The 22,805-nt window shown below is 47.6% G+C and overlaps 1 protein-coding gene across 1 annotated transcript; it reads right to left on the bottom strand.

Annotated features, from left to right (window-relative positions):
• Positions 1 to 764: 764 nt before the first annotated feature.
• Positions 765 to 17,522, bottom strand: clec3a (C-type lectin domain family 3, member A). The gene is made up of 3 exons (XM_072517833.1): positions 17,048 to 17,522; positions 4,165 to 4,245; positions 765 to 2,283 (listed from the first exon to the last, which is right to left on the bottom strand). The coding sequence occupies exons 1-3, from the start codon at positions 17,148 to 17,150 to the stop codon at positions 1,892 to 1,894; spliced, it is 576 nt and encodes a 191-aa protein (XP_072373934.1). The 5' UTR covers positions 17,151 to 17,522; the 3' UTR covers positions 765 to 1,891.
• Between the last annotated feature and the right edge of the window lie 5,283 nt (positions 17,523 to 22,805).

Below are 22,805 nucleotides of genomic sequence, written 5' to 3'. Positions count from 1 at the left end.
GTCCTTGGCGCTGTGAGGCAGCAGTTTCAACCACTATGCCACCGTGCTGCCCAAGAGTTTGATCTTGTTTTATCAGTGCAATCCGATTGAAAAATGGCTGCATGCGAGCAGCGCAAAATAGGCCAGGGAATTTTAAACACAAATGACATCAAACACAAGTTAGGCTTCTGTAATCTTTAACTCTGGTTTAAAAGTCCTTTCACCTGAAGTTGGCCCCACCCACAAAACTGGTTGTGCCCTTGGGTCAAAACTTCAAGCACCGTGGGTTTCTGGCGATTGTGCAGGTTCACGAAAAGCTTTTCAAATTGCATTCACATAATAATAATAATCGCTTATTGTCACAAGTCGGCTTGAATGAAGTTACTGTGAAAAGCCCCTAGTCGCCACATTCCGGCGCCTGTTCGGGGAGGCCGGTACGGGAATTGAACCCGCGCTGCTGGCCTTGTTCTGCATTACAAGCCAGCTGTTTAGCCCACTGTGCTTCCTCAGCCTCTAAATTTATTTTTATTTTTTTATGAATTTAGAGTATCCAATTATTTTTTTCCAATTAAGGGACAATTTAGCGTGGCCAATCCACCTAGCCTGCACATCTTTGGGTTGCGGGGTGAAACCCACGCAGACACAGGGAAAATGTGCAAACCACACGGACAGTGACCCAGGGCCGACATTCAAACCCAGGTCCTCAGTGCCGTGAGGCTGCAGTGCGACCCACTGTAAATTAATTTTTTTTTAAAAGATTGCAAAAAACAGAAGCTGAAACTTGGGAAAATTGCACGTTTTATATAGAATACAAACCTGATAAGGAGTGACAGGGTATATAATTTCACTGTGTTACTTCTATAGGCGTAACCATGAACTTGTACATAGGAGGTGCTCAGAATAGATTCCTTTTCAGAAAATAATTCATGCAATAGAAAATATGTGCAGAAATATATCATCTAACGTTGGATTGTAGCAAAAGATACTTGTGCCTGGATTTTGTTCTTCCTGGTGGATATGGGCTAGCCACAATCCTACTAAGTAGAGTTGCCAACGTGCCAGAATCATCCTGGAATCTTGAGGCATTAAAGACATTGCTTTCAGGTGAAAAATCATAGGGGCATTTTTTAAAACAAATCATTTTCTTTGAACATATTTTGTTTATTCGTTGTAAAAGTATTGGAGATATAGGAAAATGTCTGTTTGACTGATGAGCCAACTGTGACCAAATTAGGCAGGGATTTGATGGGATATGCGATTTTTCCCAAGGGAAGGTCCTGCCCAACTCTCTGCTACATGGTCAACAATGACTGAGAATCATTCTACTGACAATGAGGATATGAAACAAAACTGCCTTGGGTTTGAGCTCACATTACGTGTCGGTTAGCAGAGCAACATTTAATGTGCTGGGTGCCGATTCATTTCCATAAAATGAGCTCGCTAAAGTTTCTACTAAAACAGCTAAGGAATTGTACGAGAACATTTATGTGAACCTTCACAGCATAATTTCAAAGGTTTGACAAACTAACTTTTGAAATATTACTTTAACACATCCCAACACTGATTACTGCTAATCCCCGTAAATAATGTCAGTTCTGAGGGACAAAGATCTTGAAAAGGAAGGTAGAAATTCATCTTGGGTGGGAGCTCAGAACAGGCAACGTGGTAAGGGCTGCCTTTTATCTCCCCTTCCCAGCATTCAATCCCAACAGGTGTATAATGGTGGCTTTGCCAGCTGTTTCGCTGATGCTGCCCAAGACAACTTTCTACCCGTCACTGTCTCATGTCGTTCAAAATGTGTGTCCCTTAAGAGTCTATTATAAATGTCTTCAACTGAAAAGTAGGAATCAGGAATATGGCAAAAAGATAATGGCTGTGACCCCAACTGGAATCTTCGACATCATTGACAGCTCTATGGAATGAGGTATTCGCAGATGTATCTCTTCTCAGTACGGCACACTTCATCGGACCATTTGCCCTGGCTGCTGATCGAGGCCACCACGCAATTCTCCCGTGTCCCTCCACGCGGCTCATTCCGATCCCAGTTGAAGTAAGTGACCGGCAATCCGTTCACATCAACGAATTTTCCCTCGGTGGTCATGTCGTTGACTCCGATCCAAATGTCGCCGGCCCCATTCAAGCTCTTCTTGGCATAGCTCCGGAGGGAATTACCTTCATCGCTACTTCGGGGGATAATCAAAGTCCCTCCTTGGGCGATACAGTCCTCGTTGGCCGCGTGGTAACTCTTTGGGCTTTTCGATGACAGGTAACATTTTTTGTGAATTTTCGTCCCTTTCAGGCAAACTGGAAGGAGAAAGGAAAGATTTGTATTTATATTGCTCCCATCAAAACCAAGGGCATCCCCAAACCATTCAATCCCAAATAAACTGGCAGTAGCTTCCACTGAGATTGCAGTAGCTTCTACTGGGAATGGTGGTAGCTTCTACTGGAATGGCAGTAACTTCTACTGGGAATGGCAATAGATTCTATTGGAAATTGCATAGCTTCTACTGGAAATGGCAGTAGCTTCTACTGGAATGGCAGTAGCTTTTACTGAGAATGGCGATAGCTTCTTCTGAAAATGAAAATATCTTTTACTGGAAGTGGTGGGAGCTTCTACTGGGAATGGCAATAGCTTCTACTGGGAATTGTGGTAGTTTCCACTGACTGGCAATAGCTTCTGGGATTGGCAACAGCTTCTACTGGGAATGCTGATAGCTTCTACTGGGAATGGGAATAGCTTCTACTGGGAATGGTGGTGGCTTCTCCTGGGAATGGCAAGAGCTTCCGCTGGGAATAGCAAGAGCTTCCATTGGAAATGACAAGAATGGCAGTAGCTTCTACTAGGAATGGCAATATCTTCTACTGGGAATGGCAATATCTTCTGGGAATGGCAATAGCTTCTACTGGGAATGGTGGTAGCTTCCACTGAGAATGGCAATATCTTCTACTGGGAATGGCAATAACTTCTACTGGGAATGGCAGTTGCTTCCACTGAGAATGGCAATAGCTTCTACTGGGAATGGTGGTAGCTTCCACTGAGAATGGCAATATCTTCTACTGGGAATGGCCATAACTTCTACTGGGAATGGCAGTAGCTTCCATTGGGAATGGTAATAGCTTCTACTGGGAATGACAGTAGCTTTCACTGGGAATGGTGTAACTTCCACTGAGAATGGTGTAACTTCCACTGGGATTGGCAATAGCTTCTACTGGAAATGGTGGTAGCTTCTATTGGGAATGGCGGTAGCTTCTTCTGAGAATCGCAGGTTTCTGCTGGGAATGAAAATAGCTTCTACTGGGAACAGCAATAGCTTCTACTGGAATGACAACAGCATCTACTGAAAATGGCAATAGCTACTACTGGGAATGACAATAGCTTCCACTGGGAATGGGAATAGCTTCTACTGGGAATGGTGGTAGCCTCTACCAGGAATGCAGTAGCTCCCACCAGGAATGGCAGTAGCATCCATGGAGAATGACAGTAGTTTCTACTGGGAATGGCAATAGCGTCTACTGAGAACGGCAATAGCTTCTACTGGGAATGGAAATATATTTTACTGGGAATGGCAGGAGCTTCCATGGGAATGGCAATATCTTCTACTGGGAATGGCAATATCTTCTACTGGGAATGGCAATAGCTTCTACTGGGAATGGTGTAACTGCCACTGGGAATGGCAATAGCTTCTACTGGGAATCGAAATATCAACTACTTGGATTGGCAATAGCTTCTGCTGGGAATGGTGTAGCTTCCACGGAGAATGGCAGTAGCTTCTATTGGAAATTGCAATAGCTTCTACTGGGAATGGCAATAGCTTCTACTGGGAATGGAAATATCTTTTACTGGGAGTGGCAGTAGCTTCCACTGGGAATGCGAATAGCTTTGACTCGGAATGGTGGTAGTTTTTACTGGGAAAGGCAATAGCTTCCACAGGGAATTGCTGTGGAATGGCTTTTACTGGGAATGGCAAGAGCTTCCATTCGGTACGGCAAGAGCTTCTACTGGGAATGCTGCAGCTTCCACTTGGAGTGGTAATAGCTTCTACTGGGAATTGAGGTAGCTTTTACTGTGAATGGCAGTAGCTTGGGATTGTGAATATCAGTAATGACCCCCTCCTCAAATGTATTTGCATTCAGAGTGGCATTACAGACCACACCTTCTCCCTGCACTGTGGGATTACGTACCAGTCTGCAGTGCTTGCATTTCTTTAAGCGAATTCACTTCTCGCCATAATTTGTCGATTTCATTCTTCAAATCATCCTTCCCTGTGGTTGAAACAAGAATAAAGCAAAGGCTATTCTTGAAATGGTTGCACATAAACCTTAGAAAGAACAACACTGAGGCTAAAAACACAGATTATCGGCACACTTGCCCAAAACACTGGTCCCAACTTTCAGCCGTCATTCTTTTTAAAACTATTCAACAATGCAATTTTCCATTCTGTTTAGTGATAAGCGACTTCAGGCACTTTGTGACACTACATATTTTTTACAACAATCCCTTTCTGCTATTTCAACGATGACACTCACCTTGCCCGATCATGAAGATTTGTTAGATTTTTTTCAAACAATATGCAATATTCCTAAAATTTGTTGAAGTACATTGCAGTGCAAATCTGACATAACAAGGTGCATTACAATTCAATTTCTATCAACAGGGTTTGTGGCATTCTGAGGTGCCTCACCTCCACTTACGAGTTACATTTACAATTCACGTTTATATTTCATTTCAAACATTCTTTGGAGTATACAGCCTGAGGGGTTTTACACAATTTCTACCCCCTCGGTGTTCTTTTTTAAAAAATTCATTCATGGGGCATGGATATAGCTGACCAGGCAAGCATTTATTGCCCGTCACTAATTGCCCTTGAGAAGGTGGTGGTGAGCTGCCTTCTTGAACCGCTGCAGTCCACATGCCAGGACAGGGAATGTTGTAATATTAAGGGAGAGCAGCATGCTATCACCAGAAGGGAAATGTGTCATATGATCTAGCCTCAGTTTCAATCTGGCCTGTGAGCAGAAGCACAGCTCTGCTGCTAATAATGGTGACTTGTTTAGGTTGAGAGGGTACAGACGCGGTTTACTAGGATGTTGCCTGGTATGGAGGGCATTAGCTATGAGGAGAGGTTAGATAAACTCAGTCTGTTCTCACTGGGATGACGGAGGTTGCAAGGCGACCTGGTAGAGATCTACAAGATTATGAGTGGCATGGACAGAGTGGACAGTCAGATGCTCTTTCCTAGGGTAGGCGAGTCAAGTACTAGGGGACATAGGTTTAAAGTGCGTGGGGAAAAGTTTAGAACAGATGTGCGAGGCAAGTTTTTTTACAGAGAGGGTGGTAAATATATGGAACGCGCTGCCTGCGGAGGTGGTGGGAGCAGGTACGATAGTGGCATTTAAGGGACATCTCGACAAATATATGAATGGGGTGGGAATGGAAGGGTACGGACTCCGTAAGTGCAGACGGTTTTAGTTTAGACAGGTACCAATGGTCGGTGCAGGCTTGGAGGGGCGAAGGGCCTGTTCCTTTGCTGGATTATTCTTTGCATCATTCTCAATTGATAGGCATATTTTTATGGCTTGCTTGTCTGGTGCAAAAGCATCTGAATCAAGAAACCATAGCTCTGTATATGTTTAAACATTTTGAATTTGGATAGTAGGTGAACTGCATTTCAATTCAAACTGGGGAATTTTGTGGGTATTTTGACAATATCCCTTTGACTTTCATTCTCCGATAGTACCTGTGGTGAGTGCTGCTGCAGCTGCTTTCACACGTTTCTCAGAAGCTCCACCCATTATAATCACAACCTCCTCTGGCCTAAGGTTATGACTATTTTGTGTTGTTTTGCTTTCTTTGATTCTCCCTTGCTCGCTATGGATGCACCCAGACCCTGGGCTAACCCAGTGCTAGTCCTCTTGGCGCACTGTCCCACCCGCTGAACAGAGAGGTTATGACCTGCAATCTCACCACGAAGGATACGCCAGTCCTCTATTTGAGCCGGTCTCGTGCTGTGCTTTCAACGTTTTTCTCTGCAGTCACCTGCTGCATTGGTAAACACTCTCTGATGCTGACCAAAAGGACAACGGTCTTCTCATGCAATGTAGCGTGAGCTAAGGCTGTGCACCATGTCGTACCCATACTTAAATCTTGTTGCCACACTGCACGGTAACTGCTGAACATCGCGTTGTGTCGTTCTAATGATACAAGCATCAATCACTCATAAAGAATTGCGTAAACATGTTATGGGTTCATTTATTTAGATTGGGCACATAGAAACATTTATACATGGATAGAATGTTTGACGACATTAATGGGCGGCATGGTGGCACAGTGGTTAGCACTGCTGCCTCACGGCACCAGGGAACCGCGTTCGATCCGGGGGACTGTATGGAGTTTGCACGTTCTCCCTGTGTCTGCGTGGGTTTCCTCCGGGTGCTCTGGTTTCCTCCCACAGTCCGAAGATGCACAGGTTAGATGGATTGGCTGTGCTAAATTTCCCCTAAGTGTCCAAAGGGTAGGTGGGGTTATAGGGATAGGGTAGGGGACTGGGCCTTGGTAGGATGCTCTTTCGGAGGGTCAGTATCGAGGGAATCTGCACTGGAGGGATTCTATGATTTGATGACAAGCAACAGGAATGTGTTTGATGTGTTCTGCTCACAGGCCAGAGTGAAATTGAGACTGGATCACATGACACCTACTTTCTAATGATGTCATGCTGCTATCCCTTAAAGGCATATTACACCAGAAGGGTCCTGGACTTACCCAATTGAAACTGTGCGGCAGAAGGCCGAAGATTTACAAAGAACAAAGAAAAATTACAGCACAGGAACAAGCCCTTCGGCCCTCCAAGCCTCCAGATCGTCTATCTAAAACTGTCGCCTATTTTCTAAGGATCTGTATCCCTCTGCTCTCTGCCCATACATGTATCTGTCAAGATACATCTTAAATGACGCTATCGTGCCCGCCTCTACCACCTCCGCCAGCAATGCGTTCCAGGCACCCACTACCCTCTGCATAAAGAACCTTCCACGCATATCTCCCTTAAACCTTTCCCCTCTCGCCTTGAACTCGTGACCCCTAGTAATTGAGTCTCCCATTCTGGGAAAAAGCTTCTTCCTATCCACCCTGTCTATACCTCTCATGATTTTGTAGACCTCAATGACGTCCCCCCTCAACCTCCGTCTTTCTAATGAAAATAATCCTAATCTACTCAACCTCTCTTCATAGCTAGCGCCCTCCATACCAGACAACATCCTGGTGAACCTCCTCTGCACCCTCTCCAAAGCATCCACATCCTTTTGATGATGTGGCGACCATTTAGTGCTTCCATTAGCACATGGCCCTGGAACTTGTAACGTGCCAGTCTTCAATGCTCAGTCATGGACAGCTCTTTGCATTGGAAGACGTGTCAATCAGATGTAGCAGTAAAAGAAGGGATTGGAGTGGGAGGCATGGCTAATGAGTGAGGGAATCCCAGAGCACACTTCCTCTGAGGTTCATTCAGATAAAGATGGGTCAAATGTGGCAATGCCAGAGAAGCCAGCCAATGCCTATCATGGAGGACATGTGGAAAATACCAAATCAATTTTTTTTCAGTGTTTTAAAAAGTGTTGTCTTAACAGAAATGCTGCATGTTCTGAGTTCTACGTTCAGTTCACATTTTTTACCACAAGGTGGTGCCTATGCACCAAACAGCGCCAAAGTAGAACCATTTCAGAGAAAATTTTGAACTACTTTGTATTGTCAATGGTTCACTGATCCATTGCTTTTTACATTTTCGATTTGATTTGATTTATTATTGTCACATGTATTAGTATACAGTAAAAAGTACTGTTTCTTGCATGCTGTACAAACAATGCATACCGTACAGAGGGAAGGAAGGAGAGACTGCAGAATATAATGTTACAGTTGTAGCAAGGTGTAGTGATAAGATTAACTTAATAGGAGGTAGGTCCTGTCGTGTTGTTCACCCTGGGGTAACATGGATTGCACACGATGCAATTAACTGATCAAGTATACACCAAACGAAGGCGTTGGTTCAATATGAGATTTATTGAACTTGAGTAACGAAGCACACAGCTGCCTGTGGGTTGACTCTCTACTAGCCTAAGTAACTAAAGCTAACTATCTAGACCAGGCTAGCTCTGATCCACGTATAGGTGGTGTTGAATGATTTGTACACCCTGACTATCACTATAGCTATCACCAGTGGAAAGAGGCAGAGTGCTGATGCCTCCTGTGTTTTATGGGTGGCAGCCCCCCTCTGGTGTCCCGTCTTGTGATTGGTCATGTTCTGTTCTGTATATTGATTGGCTCACCTGGGTGTCTGTCACTGCCTGCTTTTACCTCATAATGTGCATGGGTGCATATTATGACATCCCCCCTTTTAAAAAAAAGTTTGTTGGCTGCTTATAGCAGAAACAACATATTTACAAGAGTAACTAGATACAAAAAAATCGGTGAGTGGATGGATATGTACATGTAAGGTGTCTAGCGGGCAGAAACAGAACAACATATGTACAAGGAATTAGTTATAAGTCCAATCGTTGAGGCTGTCATTGGATTCTTGTGGACCGCCTGAGAGGTGGAAGCGGAGATGAAGGTGTCTTGACCGGTTGGCATGCAGCCAGGTTGGTGGCCTCGTTCAGCGAGGCGTCCGGAGCGGACAGAAGGACATCTGGGAAAGTGAGATCCGGTGGTGGGCAGGCAAGTTTGCGTAGTGCCCTTCTGTTGCGCCTCACAATAGATCCATCAGCCATGCGAACCACGAATGACCTGGGAGCAGCCTGTCGAACAACAACAGCTGGAGCTGACAAGCCTCCACTAGGCAACTGGATGCGAACAGCGTCCTTCGGAGAGAGCACCGGCAGATCCGTAGCGTGAGCATCACATGTTGTCTTTTGCCGGGTTCTGATCTGCTGCATCTTTTGCAGCACTGGAAGGTGATCCAGGTCAGGTACATGAATGGCCGGAACAGTCGACCTGTGGATCGGTGATGGGATCCGGTTCCAAGTCCAGCAGCCCTTGCTGCACACTTAGAACTCATTTTTGTTGGAACTGGTACCGCTGGCCCCCTGTCGGAGGTACAGATCTGCACAGAGTAGCATAATGGCCAAGCCTCTTGCAGTTGAGTCATCGCCTGCCTCTCGCAGGGCATTGCCGCTTTAAATGGGCGGTGCCACAGTTGGGGAACGTCATTACATCAACGTTGTGACGTTTGGTGCGTCGTCACACATGCGCAGTGCGGTCAGCCGCCGCTCGCACCTGCGCAGTGTAGTCTTCGGCCGCTTCGTTCTCCCGACCGTGGTGCACATGCGTGGGACCCCTGGAAAAGCGCGCAAAATGACCACCTTCATCGATGCTCAGGCCCCGCATTCGGGGGATGACCTGTACACTTTCAGCCTCGTGGGAGGCAAGTTGGTCCTGCTCTGCCGACTTCAGGCGGGAGTAGCGACTTTTGGCTAGTTCGTGGACTTTGCACGTCTCAATGGTCACTGGCAGGGTCATTTTTTTTATTTTTAGGAGCTGCTCCCGCTGGATGTCGGAATGGACGCCAAACACAATCTGATCCCTGATGAGGGAGTCAGCGGTGTCTCCGTAGTTGCAGGATTGCGCTAGAATGCGAAGCTGAGTAAGAAAAGACTGAAAAGGCTCATCCTTACCCTGAAGGCGCTGCTGGAATACATAACGCTCGAAGCTTTTGTTTATCTCGACCTCGCACTGACTGTCGAATTTGGGAGGACAGTCTGGAACTTGGCCTTGTCCTCACCGTCGGAGAAGGTGAGCGAATTGAAGATTTGGATGGCCTGGTCCCCCGCAGTAGACAGCAGCAGGGCGATTTTTCACGCATTGTTTGAAGACCCACCAGTTAGCGCCAAGGTTCCCGGCGATGCGGAGCTGCCTGGATCTTTTCCATGCCACAGGAAGGCAGTTGCTGGTCTTCAGAGAATTTTCAAAGGTTAATTACTTAGAGGCAGTAGCCACTTCTGGTATCATGTCGTGTTGTTCACCCTGGGGTAACACGGATTGCACACGATGCAATTAACTGATCAAGTATACACCAAAAGAAGGCGTTGGTTCAATATGAGATTTATCGAACTTGAGTAACGAAGCACACAGCTGCCTGCGGGTTGGCTCTCTACTATCCTAAGTAACTAAAACTAACTATCTAAACCAGGCTAGCTCTGATCCACGTGCAGAAGGTGTTGAATGATTTGTACACCCTGACTGTCACTACAGTTGTCACCAGTGGAAAGAGGCAGAGTGCTGATGCCTCGTGTGTTTTACAGGTGGAAGCCCCCCACTGGTGTCCCGTCTTATGATTGGTCATGTTCTGTCCTGTACGTTGATTGGCTCACCTGCTTTTACCTCATGATGTGCATGGGTGCATATTATGACAGGTCCATTCAAAAGTCTGATGGCAGCAGGGAAGAAGATGTTCTTGAGTCGGTTGGTACGTGACCTCAAACTTTGGTATCTTTTTCCTGAAGAAGGTGCAAGAGAGTATGTCCGGGGTGCATGGGGTCCTTCATTATGCTGGCTGCTAAAAGTCAAAGTAGCTTGAGGAAGAGACCCGCTCCTTTTGGTGCGATAGTTTACAGCCTTTCAGCCTCAACACAAAGTTTGACATTTTCATCTCACAAAAGAATCTCCCATTTCCCCTGACAGCAGCTGTTGATTCTGGTTCCGCTCTACTTACAACTCCGCTGATCCCATCTTTTGGTCCATACCCCTTTTGCGTTGCTCCTTTATCCATTTTCTCATTTCATGGCAGAAGGCCATATTCGATCATCGTTCAGATGATCCAAAACTGTCTTCATCTAAAACCATTCCTTAGGACCCCATAGAACCCATGCAGTGCATAAGGAGGCCATTCAGTCCAGTGAGTCTGCACCTGCCCACTGAAACAGCACCGTACTTCCCCCCACTTCTCCCACCCTATCCCCATAACCCAATTTAACCTCCACATCTTTGGACACCAAGGATCAATTCTTTAAGCATGGCCACTATCCACCCAACCTGCACAGCTTTGGACTTTGGGAGGAAACCGGAGCACCCAGAGGAAACCCACGCAGAAACGGGGAGAATGTGCAAACTCCATGTAAAATATTATGAAGGACTTCCGGTGGCGGCCATGGAGGGATAGGCCGGACATTTGATAGCTCCCGCCTGTAACGGACATTTGGACCTTTTTCCCCCGTTTTTTTTCAGATTTTATGGGATAAAGCAGTGAAGAGTGAGACAGTAAGGAGAAATCCCCCTCCGGTGTCTGGAGAATTGGACCAGAAGTGGACGTGTGAGACGACAAAGTCCTATAAGGGAGACGCAAGCAGAGCTGGTAACATGGGACAGCATGGCGGAGGGCAAGGGCCACGGGGAGACAGCACAGTTTTCAATGGAGCAGCTGGTGAAGTTTTTCGAGGATTGCTTCGCCAAGCTGAAGAAGGACACGCTGGACCCGATTAAGGCTTCGATTGATCAAGTGGTTCAGAATCAGGAAACCCACAGGAGAGCGATCCAGGAGGTCGAACAAAAGTTCGCCGAGCACGAGGAGTATATAACCGTGCTGAAAAACAAGGTGGGGATGATGAACGACCGCCAGAAAAGAATGCAGGAGAAGCTGGAGGACCTGGAGAATAGGTCCAGGTGGCAGAATCTCAGAATTGTTGGCCTCCCTGAAGGCAGTGAGGGATCGGACGGGAGAGCTTATGTGACGTACATGTTGGAGAAGTTGATGGGGGCTGGGGCATTCCCTCAGCCCCTGGAATTGGACAGAGCGCACAGAGCCCTCGCGAGGGATCCCAGAGCGAACGAACCGCCGAGGGCCATGGTGGTATGTTTTCACCGTTTCATGGACACGGAACACGTTTTGCGGTGGGCCAAGAAAGAACGGAGCAGCAAGTGGGAGAATTGTGAGCTGCGCATTTATCAGGACCTGGGAGCGGATTCGGCCAAGAGGCGAGCTGGGCTTAATCGGGCAAAAATGACCCTCTTTAAGAAGGGGGTGATGTTCGGGATGCTGTACCCAGCCCCCCTGTGGGTCACACATGAGGAACGGGACTTCTACTTTGAAACGGCAGACGAAGAATGGATTAAAGAAATGAAGCTGGAGGCGAATTAAAAGACGCTTAAGCATTGAAGAAGTACTGTGGCAGCGATTTGTGGTGCTGGATTGTAAAAATGTAAGTACCTCTATATGAAATAATGGGCTGTGTGGATGGTTAAAGGTTGATCTGTCTTGTAGGGACCTTGTTAGAGGGAGGGATGGGCTTTGAATTTAGTTCTGCTTTTTGGGTGACTATTTTTCTAGTGATTGTTTCTTCACTGTTTTTTTTTTCTGTTGTTTGTTTACTGGGGAATGTGATGCTTTTAAAATGTTTATTCATGTGGCGGGGGGGGGGGGAGAGAGGAGAGTACAATAGGGAAACAGACTGCTTGGTGCCAGGGGCAGGAGCTATCGAGTCAGCATGGGTCAGCTGACTCTCGGAAGTACATTGGGGGGCGGATAGGTGTTAAGCTGGAGCTTGACTTGGGGGATTGGGTTTTTAGTGTTGTTGCTAGGCAGGGAGGGAGTTGGGGGAGCTGTTTTGCTGACAGGAGAGGAACTGTTAATAGGGGACAAATGGGAGGTCGGGAACGGCGACAGCCCAAGTGGGGACTTGAGGAAGCAGAGGGCACGAGCTCGAGGCTGGCCTAAAAAGGGTGATGGCTAGTCCGCAGGGGGGGCGGGTTGGAAGCCCCCCGTCCAGGCTGATCACATGGAACGTGAGAGGACTGAATGGGCTGGTCAAGAGGGCTCGCGTGTTCGCGCATTTGAGGGAACTGAAGGCGGGCCTGGCAATGCTACAAGAGACACACCTAAAGGTTACAGACCAGATGAGATTGAGGAAGGGGTAGGTTAGCCAAGTGTTCCACTCAGGACTGGACTCAAAGACCAGGGGGGTAGAGATCTTGATCAGCAAATGAGTGGCATTCGAGGCTGGGAGAATCGTGTCAGACAAGGGGGGTAGGTACATAATGGTGAGTGGGAAGCTGGAGGGGGTGCGAGTGGTACTCGTGAACATAAATGCTCCGAATTGGGATGACTTGGAATTTATGAGGCGGGTGTTAGGTAAGATCCCAGACTTAGAGTCACATAACCTGATCATGGGACGGGACTTCAACACAGTCATTGATCCGGAATTGGACCGGTCAAATCCCAGGCCAGGGAGGAGGTCGGCTGCGGCAAAGGAATTGAAGGGGTTTATGGTACAGATGGTGGGAGTAGACCCATGGAGGTTTGCACGGCCGAGGGCAAAGGAGTTTTCCTTTTTCTCACATGTCCACAAGGTATACTCTCGCATCGACTTTTTTGTTCAGAGCAGTGCGCGAATACCGAAGGTGGTGGATACTGAGTACTCAGCAATCGCAATGTCGGATCATGCCCCGCACTGAGTGGATCTACGGGTTAGTGTGGAGAGAGGGCAACGCCTGCTGTGGAGACTGGATGTGGGGTTGCTCGCGGACGAAGCGATCTGTGGGCGGGTTAACAAGTCCATCCAGAACTACCTGGAAACAAATGATACGGGGGAGGTCTCTGCAGTGACAGTCTGGGAAGCTTTGAAGGCAGTAGTCAGAGGGGAATTAATCTCGATACGGGCCCACAGAGAAAAGATGGAATGGGCTGAGAGGGATAGATTTGTGGAGGAGGTACTCCAGGTGGACAGGAGATACTCGGAGGCCCCGGACGCGGGGCTACTGAGGGAGCGGCGGAGGTTACAGGTGGAGTTTGGGCTGTTGACCACAGGGAAAGCAGTGGAACAGTTGAGGAAGGCAAGGGGGGCGATCTATGAGTACGGGGAAAAGACAAGCAGAATGTTGGCGCACCAGCTCAGGAAAAGAGAGGCGGCCAGGGAGATAGGTAAAGTAAAGAGTAGAGACGGTAATACTGTCCTGGACCCAGCGGGGGTGAACGAGGTGTTTAAGGACTTTTATAGCAAATTATATGAGTCAGAACCCCCGGCTGGGGTGGAGGGGATGAGGCACTTTCTGGATCAGTTGAGGTTCCCGAGGGTGGAGGAGGACCTGGTGGAGGGGCTGGGAGCCCCAATTGAGATTGAGGAAAGAATCAAGGTGCTGGAGGGCATGCAGTCGGGCAAGGCCCCGGGGCCTGACAGCTACCCGGTGGAATTCTATGAGAAGTTTCCAAAGACATTGAGCCCACTGCTGGTGATGACTTTTAATGAAGCAAGAGAGAAGGGAGTCCTCCCCCCAACAATGTCGCAGGCCTCGATTTCATTGATCTTGAAACGGGAGAAGGCCTTTGCCTCCCTGGTAGCCCGGAGATGGATCTTATTAATGTGGAGGGACTCGAAGCCCCTGAGTGTAGAGACCTGGGTTAGTGACATGGCTGGGTTTCTCACTCTCGAGAAAATAAAGTTCGCCTTAAGAGGGTCAATGTTAATTACAGGTTGAGAGGCGGTAGACTTAAAACTGAGATGAGGAGGAACTACTTCTCGCAGAGATTGATAAATTTGTGGAACTCGCTGCCCCATAGTGCAGTGGAGTTTGAGTCATTAAATGGTTTCAAGAAGGAGCTAGAGATATTTCTGATTTTAAAGATGTGTTAAAATGATCTGGGGAACCAGCAGGGGGATGGATTTGAGACCCGGAAGAGATCAGCCATGATCTGACTGAATGGTGGAGTAGGCTAACCCGCATTTATCCACACTCCCTCCCCCTTCATAAAAATGAAGCCGATAAAAAGTAAGGGGTCCTGCAATGGGAGGGGTCACCATCAAACTTCCAAGTCATTCATTGGAAACAACCCGGAGATGTTTCTGGGGGGGGGAATGGCCTTCCAAGATGGGAGCCCGCGTTGATATAAAACTGCTCATCCATCAAAAGTGAATTGTGCTGCTCGGTAAAAACGTTGTATATTTCAAACAAATCAGCGATAAGCTTAATCACAGGACACCTTTCTTTATTGCTGCTGGAATCATGGCACACTGTGACTTTCAAAAGCTTGCACTCTGTATGGAAACATGAAATTGAAAAATGAAATGAAAATCGCTTATTGTCACGAGTAGGCTTCAATGAAGTTACTGTGAAAAGCCCCTAGTCGCCACATTCCGGCGCCTGTTCGGGGAGGCTGGTACGGGAATCGAACCGTGCTGCTGGCCTGCCTTGGTCTGCTTTCAAAGCCAGCGATTTAGCCCAGTGTGCTAAACCAGTCCCTAAATTCAATGCAAAGTAGCTGATAATCCAGCAGTGCCGGACTCTGCACAAGGCGGTCAAGTTGATATTGGAGCCAGCTTGTCAACTGAAAACAACTCCCTTACCTTTACATGTGGTCTTTGCAAATGGCAGAAGGAGCTCCTTCCATCAGGTAAAGACATGCACGTCATGAGAATTCCAGTTCTGCGCCCGCTTTTTAGGGGCAATTTTAACCTAAGCTGCCAAGCAAGAAACTGACATGGAGTTGTTCCCCATTGAAAGTGTTCCCAATTGATTTCAATAATCAATCAATAATCTTTGTTGGTGTCACAGGTAGGCTTACATTAACACTGCAATGGAAGTTACTGTGAAAATCCCCTTATGCCACACTCTGGTGCCTGTTCGAGTACACTGAGGGAGAATTCAGAATGTCCAATTCACCGAACAGGCACGTCTTTCCGGATTGTGGGAGGAAACCGGAGCACCCGGAGGAAACCCACGCAGACACGGGGAGAACCTGCTGACTCCGCACGGACAGTGTCCCAGGCCGGGAATCGAACCCGGGTCCCTGGTGCTGTGAAGTATCAGTGCTAACCACTGCGCTACCGATTTCAGTGGGAGGGAAATTGTGCAAGGTGTGAATCCGACATTTAGGCCAATCCGTTCAGTTTCGCACACGACCAGTTGGGTTAAGTATTCCCTTTCTCTGTTGAAATAAAGAGTCCCTCAGTTCTGGGTTGAGCAACATGATGTTCCACAGAAACAGCTGAAATAATGACAGATGTGGCTCGGGCATTGAACCGTTTAGCCGAGCTCATGTAAATACCATTAGTGGCAGCAACAGTGCATTCTCTATCCACTGGCTCATCTGTCATGTTTCTGATGGAGAAACATTGACAGTGTCCACTAGCTTAGAAAAAAAACATTAAAATAGTTTGGAATTAAGCAAACGTACTCATTTCATAGAACATAGAACATAGAAAATACAGCACAGAACAGGCCCTTCGGCCCACGATGTTGTGCCGAACCTTTGTCCTAGATTAATCATAGATTATCATTGAATTTACAGTGCAGAAGGAGGCCATTCGGCCCCCCGAGTCCGCACCGGCCCTTGGAAAGAGCACCCTACCCAAACTCAACACCTTCACCCAACACCAAGGGCAATTTGGACATTAAGGGCAATTTATCATTGGCCAATTCACCTAACCCGCACATCTTTGGATTGTGGGAGGAAACTGGAGCACCCGGAGGAAACCCACGCAGACACGGGGAGGACGTGCAGACTCCGCACAGTCAGTGACCCAAGCCGGAATCGAACCTGGGACCCTGGAGCTGTGAAGCAATTGTGCTATCCACAATGCTACCGTGCTGCCCTTGAGATCAAATAAATCTACACTATATCATTTAACCGTAATCCATGTACCTATCCAATAGCTGCTTGAAGGTCCCTAATGTTTCCAGGCAGAATCACTATTTGGTGATGTCCAATCACTATTTATTGATGTTGATGTACCATTTGTCAATGTATTCTGTCGAGTATTCTTTTTGTCTGCTGTGTACATACTGCAAATGTTCCCTCGGCTGCAGAATAATACTTTTCACTGTAGTTCAGTACATGTGACAATAAATATCAATCAACCAAGAATTATTTAAGTAGGCTTACTGTCCCTGGTCAATGATTATGTTCGATTATTTGGTGATAAGGAATCCCCCCTCACACCACCACCACCCCCGCCCCCCTCCTCCCCGCACCCCACACACACACATACACACAAATTGAAGGGACCTGCAGATCTCAAAATAACAAAGCAACTTGCTACCTTGACAATTCACACACACACAGCAACAAAGCAGAAATTAAACTAGGGTTACCTTTGCCAGATCTGGATGGTTTGGACCTGGACTGGGCTGTGGTCCCAGATATTATCACAACTCCGACCCAAATGAGACAGAGGAGTTTTGCTCCGTTAGCCATCGCAAATTCCCAAATGTCGATTCCAGACAGCTCTTGTTGGAAGACTGGGAACCTCCCAGAGAAAGCGAGCAGGGGAGGGGTGGGATTGAAATCAAGAGGCAGAGAGTTGAGAGCCCAGGGAGGCACCGAATGAGTGAACACAAGTCTTGTATATTTATAGAGAGGCTGGGACCGTGTGTTTGACTGGCAAACTGTGTGGAGTTCCTGGCCGGCGTCTCTATGTTATTGGCAGCAACACAGTCCTCCGCTCTGCTCCTCCATTCATTCGCACATCAAACTTTATTGCTGGTTACATTCCTTGCGTTACTTAATCTATTTTTGCGTATATTTTCTGTTTGCAGACTCAGAGCTTCCTGTTCAGCGTTCCGCCCGAATGCATGTGTGTTTTTGCAGCAACCGGATGGCCACAGGTTCAAATCCCCCTCCAGGGACCCAGGGAGTGCTGGAGCATCAGCTTTTAAAACTCAAAGCCCTGTTATGGTCTGACAGGGGGATGCAAAAGATCCCATGACGCTACTTTGAAGAGGAACAAGAGAGTTGCCCCATGTGTCCTGTAAACTGTAGATCCATTCGTCAAACAACGTGGGGGAAACAAATCCCAGGTCAGCTGGTGCATTGCTGTTCTGGAATCCTGCTGTGCACAAATTGGCTGCTGTGTTTCCCTACATTACAACAGTGACCACGCTTCACCGACTGCAAAGTGCTGTGTGATGCCCTGAGGAAGAGAGGAACAGAGGAGTAGGCCATTCAGCCCTTCAAGACAGCCCCACCACTGGAGAAGATCATGGCTGATCCAGTTGTGGCCTCAGCTTCACTTCCCTCTCTGCCCCATAAGCCTAACAATACTCTGTATAATTCTGCCTTGTATCAATTCAAAGATCCAGCCTCCACTGCTTTATGGACAAGAGAATTCCAGCATTGACCCTTTGGGAGAAAATGTTTCTTTTCGTCCCAGCAATGAGTCCAGTGAATCTCCTCTGAACTGCTCCAGATGTAGTCTCACCCTGCACAGCTGTAGTAAAACCTCCCTACTTGTATGTTCCATTCCTTTTGCAATAAACGCAAACATTCCATTTGACTTCCTGGTCACACGCTGTACCTGAATACTAACTTTATATGATTCATTCAGCAGGACACCCAGATCCCCCTGTACTCTGCAATCTGTCTCCGTTTAAATAGTATACTGCTTTTCTATTCCTCCTGCCCAAATGGGCAGGTTCACATTTACCCATGTTATAATCCATCTCCCTAGGTTTGCCCACTCACTTAACCTGTCTATATCCCGTTGCAGATTACCCCCCCCCCCCATTTGGCAACTTAATTTCCTGCCTATCTTGGTGTCATCAACAAGTTTAGTTGACATACACTTGCTCCGTTCATCCAAGTCATTTGATATAGATTGTAAATAGTTGAGGGCCCCAACACTGTGTCTCTGTGGCACTCCACTATTCGCAAATTGCCAATCCTAAACAAAAAAAATAAACACAGGGAGCTGGTTCTCTGTTTTTGGGACTATGTCCCCCACGCCGTCATAACAACTATGGCCTTTTGAGACAGAAAAACTGTCGTGAAAGGGCCACATATTCATAACCCTGCAGGGGACTAGCAGTGAACCGTCGGGAAGCTCGCAGCTTTTGCTGCAGGTATGGGCCCCCGCACTTCTGCGTCAGAGGCCGGGCATGTGAATGGTGGTGGCCTCCAGCGGCTGCGTCGTGCTCCATGGTGGACTCAGACCACGGAGCTGGACCCTCCAAATAGTGCCGGCGATCGGCCGCGCGCCCAACCCGGACTGCCCCCCCCCAAATTAGCCCGGTTCCTTATAAGGACCCCCCCCACCCTGCCCTCCGATCGGCCTGCCCCCAACCATGGCGGGCGCGGACTGAGTCCGCAGCCGCGATGCTAGATTCATGCCGTCGGGACTTCAGCCGGTCGGGGGCAGAGAATGGCAGGGCGTGCCTCCAGCAATGGCCGCAGGTAGACAATGGCCGCAGGTAGACAATGGTAGACAATGGCCGCAGGTAGACAATGGCCGCAGGTAGACAATGGTAGACAATGGCCGCAGGTTGACAATGGCTGCAGGTAGACAATGGTAGACAATGGCCGCAGGTTGACAATGGCTGCAGGTAGACAATGGTAGACAATGGCCGCAGGTTGACAATGGCTGCAGGTAGACAATGGTACACAATGGCCGCAGGTAGAATCGGGCAACCGGCACCGGTCCCGATTTCGTGCACGCAAGTGGATTCTCCGTCCCGGCGCCGGCAGCGATTTCGGCGTCAGGGTAAGGAGAATCCAGTCCCTGAAGTCTTAGGGCTCTCCCTGCACCCTTGAGTGGAGGCCCGAAAAATGCCCGCCCATCGCCACTTTCCTCTGCCTGGCTAAACTTGTTCTGTCAGTCAACAATTTCTTCGTTAACTTATCTCACTTCTTGCAAATAAAAGGTGTGGCCATGGGTACCCCCATAGGCACCAGTTATGCCTGTCTTTTGTGGGTTATATGAAATTATCCTTGTTCCAGTCCTACTCAGACCCATCCCTGTAACTCTTTCTCCATTGCATCGAAGACTATCTGTGCTGCTTCATGCTCTCATCTGGACCTCCTTATCATCTCCTGATTGTCAAGAATCTTTGGGGAGTCTCCCACCATGAAGACAGACACAAAATACCTGTTCAATGCCTCTGCCATGGCTTTGTTCTCCAGACTCTCTGGAGGACCAACAGTCGCATTATTCTTTCCTGATCAACTACTTGTATGAACTCTGACTATCTGTTTTACATTACTGGTTGGTTTTCACACATACTCTGCTTTCTGACTTTTTATTCTCTCTTTCGTAATTCTTTGCTATTTCTCAAAATCTTTCCAGTCCTCTGACCTACGACTAATCTTTGCAGATTTGTACAGTATTGCTTTCAATTCAAAACTATCCTTATCTTCCTTATTTAGCCACAGATGGTCCACCTTTCTTGGGCCACTGTCTGTGCGGAGTCTGCACGTTCTCCCCGTGTCTGCTTGAGTTTCCTCTGGGTGCTCCGGTTTCCTCCCACAAGTCCCGAAAGACGTGCTGTTAGGAGGAGTGGACATTGTGAAATCTCCCTCAGTGTACCCGAGTAAGGACAGCAGATTCCTTGAAGGACATTAGTGAACCAGGTGGGATTTTGCGACAATCTGCAAAGGTTTCACGGTTATCATTAGACTTTTAATTCCGTATTTTTATTGGTGTGATTGAAACCCAGGACCCCAGGGCCCTGGGTCCCTGAATTACTAGTCCAGTGACAACACTGCTATGCCACTGCCTCCCTGCTGTGATCACTCTCATCTCGAGACTCCGTTATCCTCAGATAATTGATTAATCATGTCTCATTGCACATTATCAGGGCAAGGATAATCTGCTCCCTGGTGGCTCTAGAAAGTACTGCTCCAAGAAATTCCCAAAAACACTTTTTGAACCCATTTTCCCAACTACCTTTGCCAATCTGATTTTCCCAATCTACATGTAGATTAAAGTCACCGATAATTATCACAGTATCCTTCTGACACATGTCATTTATTTCTTCCTGTATGCTTTGTCCTGCAGTGTAACTGCTGTTAGAAGGCCTATAAACTACCCCCACAAGTGACCTCTTAGCTTTACGCAAACTGATTCTAATCTTGCACTTTCCAGCTAAGGTCTTCTTTCAGTACTGGATTAATGCCACCCTTAATTAACAGAGCTACCCCACCACCTTTTTCTAGCTTCCCGTCATTCTGATATGCCAAATACCCTTAACATTCAGGCCCCAGCCATGGTCTCCTTTCAACATGTCTCTGTAATGTCCATTAGGTCACACATATTCATCTCTTTCTGTGCTAACAATTCATCTCTTTTGGTACAAATGCCATGGTCACTCAGATACAGGGGGCAGGATTCTCCACCCCGCCGTGCCACATTTCTGGTCTGACCGGCTGGCGGAATTCTCTGTGATGCCGGCCGGTCAATGGGGTTTCCCATTGTGGGGTGTGGTGAACGGTTACTGCCTTGTCATCATGTAAGGTGATGTCCCCTTTAAGATCGGGCTTGGAACCCTGGGGACTCCGCCTCTTGCTCCGCCCATCTGTCAGCCATATATAAGGGGCTGCCTTGTGGGCTGTGCAGCAGTTAGCACATGTCTCGGCTCTAGCATAGTTCTTAGTCTATTAAAGCCTTCTTTACCGTTTACACTCTAAGCGTCGTTATTGAGGGTACCTCATGGGGCAGCCCCATGCCGTCGGGAATCCCCCGGGTGCCGGCATAACGGAGAATCACACCGGCGGAGAATCCCGGTCCCGGGTCTTAAACTCTGTTTTTTAGTTACCATTTTCTGCTTCAGCTGCTGATATTCTCTTAACGATTGTATGTTCTGTCTATTACTGTCACACTCCAGTACTCAGCAACCAAATTGCTGCCCTCATTCATTATGTTGTTGTTTTCCTTTACTTTACTATATCTCATCTCAAATGATCCCTTACCTCCCCACTATTTAGGTTAAAGCTTTCTCTACTGCCCGAGTTATATTATTTGCCAAATATCTGGTCCCAGCACAGTTGAGGTGTTCGATTGTCCCAGTGGTACAGCTACCACATTCTCCAGTACTGGTGTCCCATGAACCGAAACCCATTTCTCCACAACAATCTTTGAATTCATTACTCTCATCTCATTTATCCTATGCCGATTTGCTCATGACTCTAATTATTACCCTTGAGGTTAAGCTTTTTTAATTTAGCCGCTAGCTGTTCACACTCCACATGTTGTTGGTACTTACATGAACCACAATCACTATCTCCTCCCCCTCCCACTGCATGTTCTTCTCCAGCCCTGGGCAAATGTCCTTAACCCTGGCACCGAGCAGGCAGCACAACCGTCTGAACGCACATTCTCGACACAGAGAACATAATATATCTCCATGACGATGTTGCCTCCTATCACTACCACCTTTCTCTTTGCTCCCCCCACTTGAATGCCATCCTTCACCACGGTGCCATAATCAGTCCACTTATCTACCTTCATAGAATTTACATTGCAGAAGGAGGCCATTCGGCCCATCAAGTCTGCACCGGCCCTTACAAAGAGCACCCTACTCAAGTCCACGTCTCTACCCTATCCCTGTAACCCAGTAACTCCCACTTAACTTTTTTTTTTGGACACTAAGGGCAATTTATCATGGCCAATCCACCCAACCTGTACATCTTTGGACTGTGGGAGGAAACCGGAGCACCCGGAGGAAACCCACACAGACATGGGGAGAACGTGCAGACTCCGCACAGACAGTGACCCAAGCCAGGAATCGAACCTGGGACCCTGGAGCTGTGAAGCAACTGTGCTAACCACTATGCTACCTTGCAGCATGTCCCCTCATCCACACAGACAGCAAGCATTTGTACCTATTGGACAAAGTCAGAGGTCGAGGCTCCTCCATCACTTACCTCCCTGACTCGCAGCCACACCCTCCTGTCCCTGATCACTGACAAACTCTAAAGTTCTGCCTAACCTAAGGGTAATAAGTCCCTCCTGGAATAAAGTGGCCAGGTAATCTCCCCCTCCCTAAATCCCCTCAATAACCACAGCTCAGACACCAGCTCAGCCACTCGTAGCTGAATTTGCCTCAGCTGCAGGCATGGTTCCCCGGGATTGCAGTGTAT

This window comes from Scyliorhinus torazame, chromosome 10, assembly GCF_047496885.1.
Source record: "Scyliorhinus torazame isolate Kashiwa2021f chromosome 10, sScyTor2.1, whole genome shotgun sequence".
Lineage (NCBI taxonomy): Eukaryota > Metazoa > Chordata > Chondrichthyes > Carcharhiniformes > Scyliorhinidae > Scyliorhinus > Scyliorhinus torazame.
Note: the sequence above shows the minus strand (reverse complement) of the source record. Positions and strands in the feature narration are given on the sequence as shown.

Coding starts and splice junctions, on each gene's coding strand:
- clec3a (XM_072517833.1), bottom strand. CDS start 17,150: ATGGCTAACGGAGCAAAACTCCTCTGTCTCATTTGGGTCGGAGTTGTG. Junction 4,246..17,047: donor ACCATCCAGATCTGGCAAAG/GTAACCCTAGTT, acceptor TTTCAACCACAG/GGAAGGATGATTTGAAGAAT. Junction 2,284..4,164: donor AATGCAAGCACTGCAGACTG/GTACGTAATCCC, acceptor TTCTCCTTCCAG/TTTGCCTGAAAGGGACGAAA.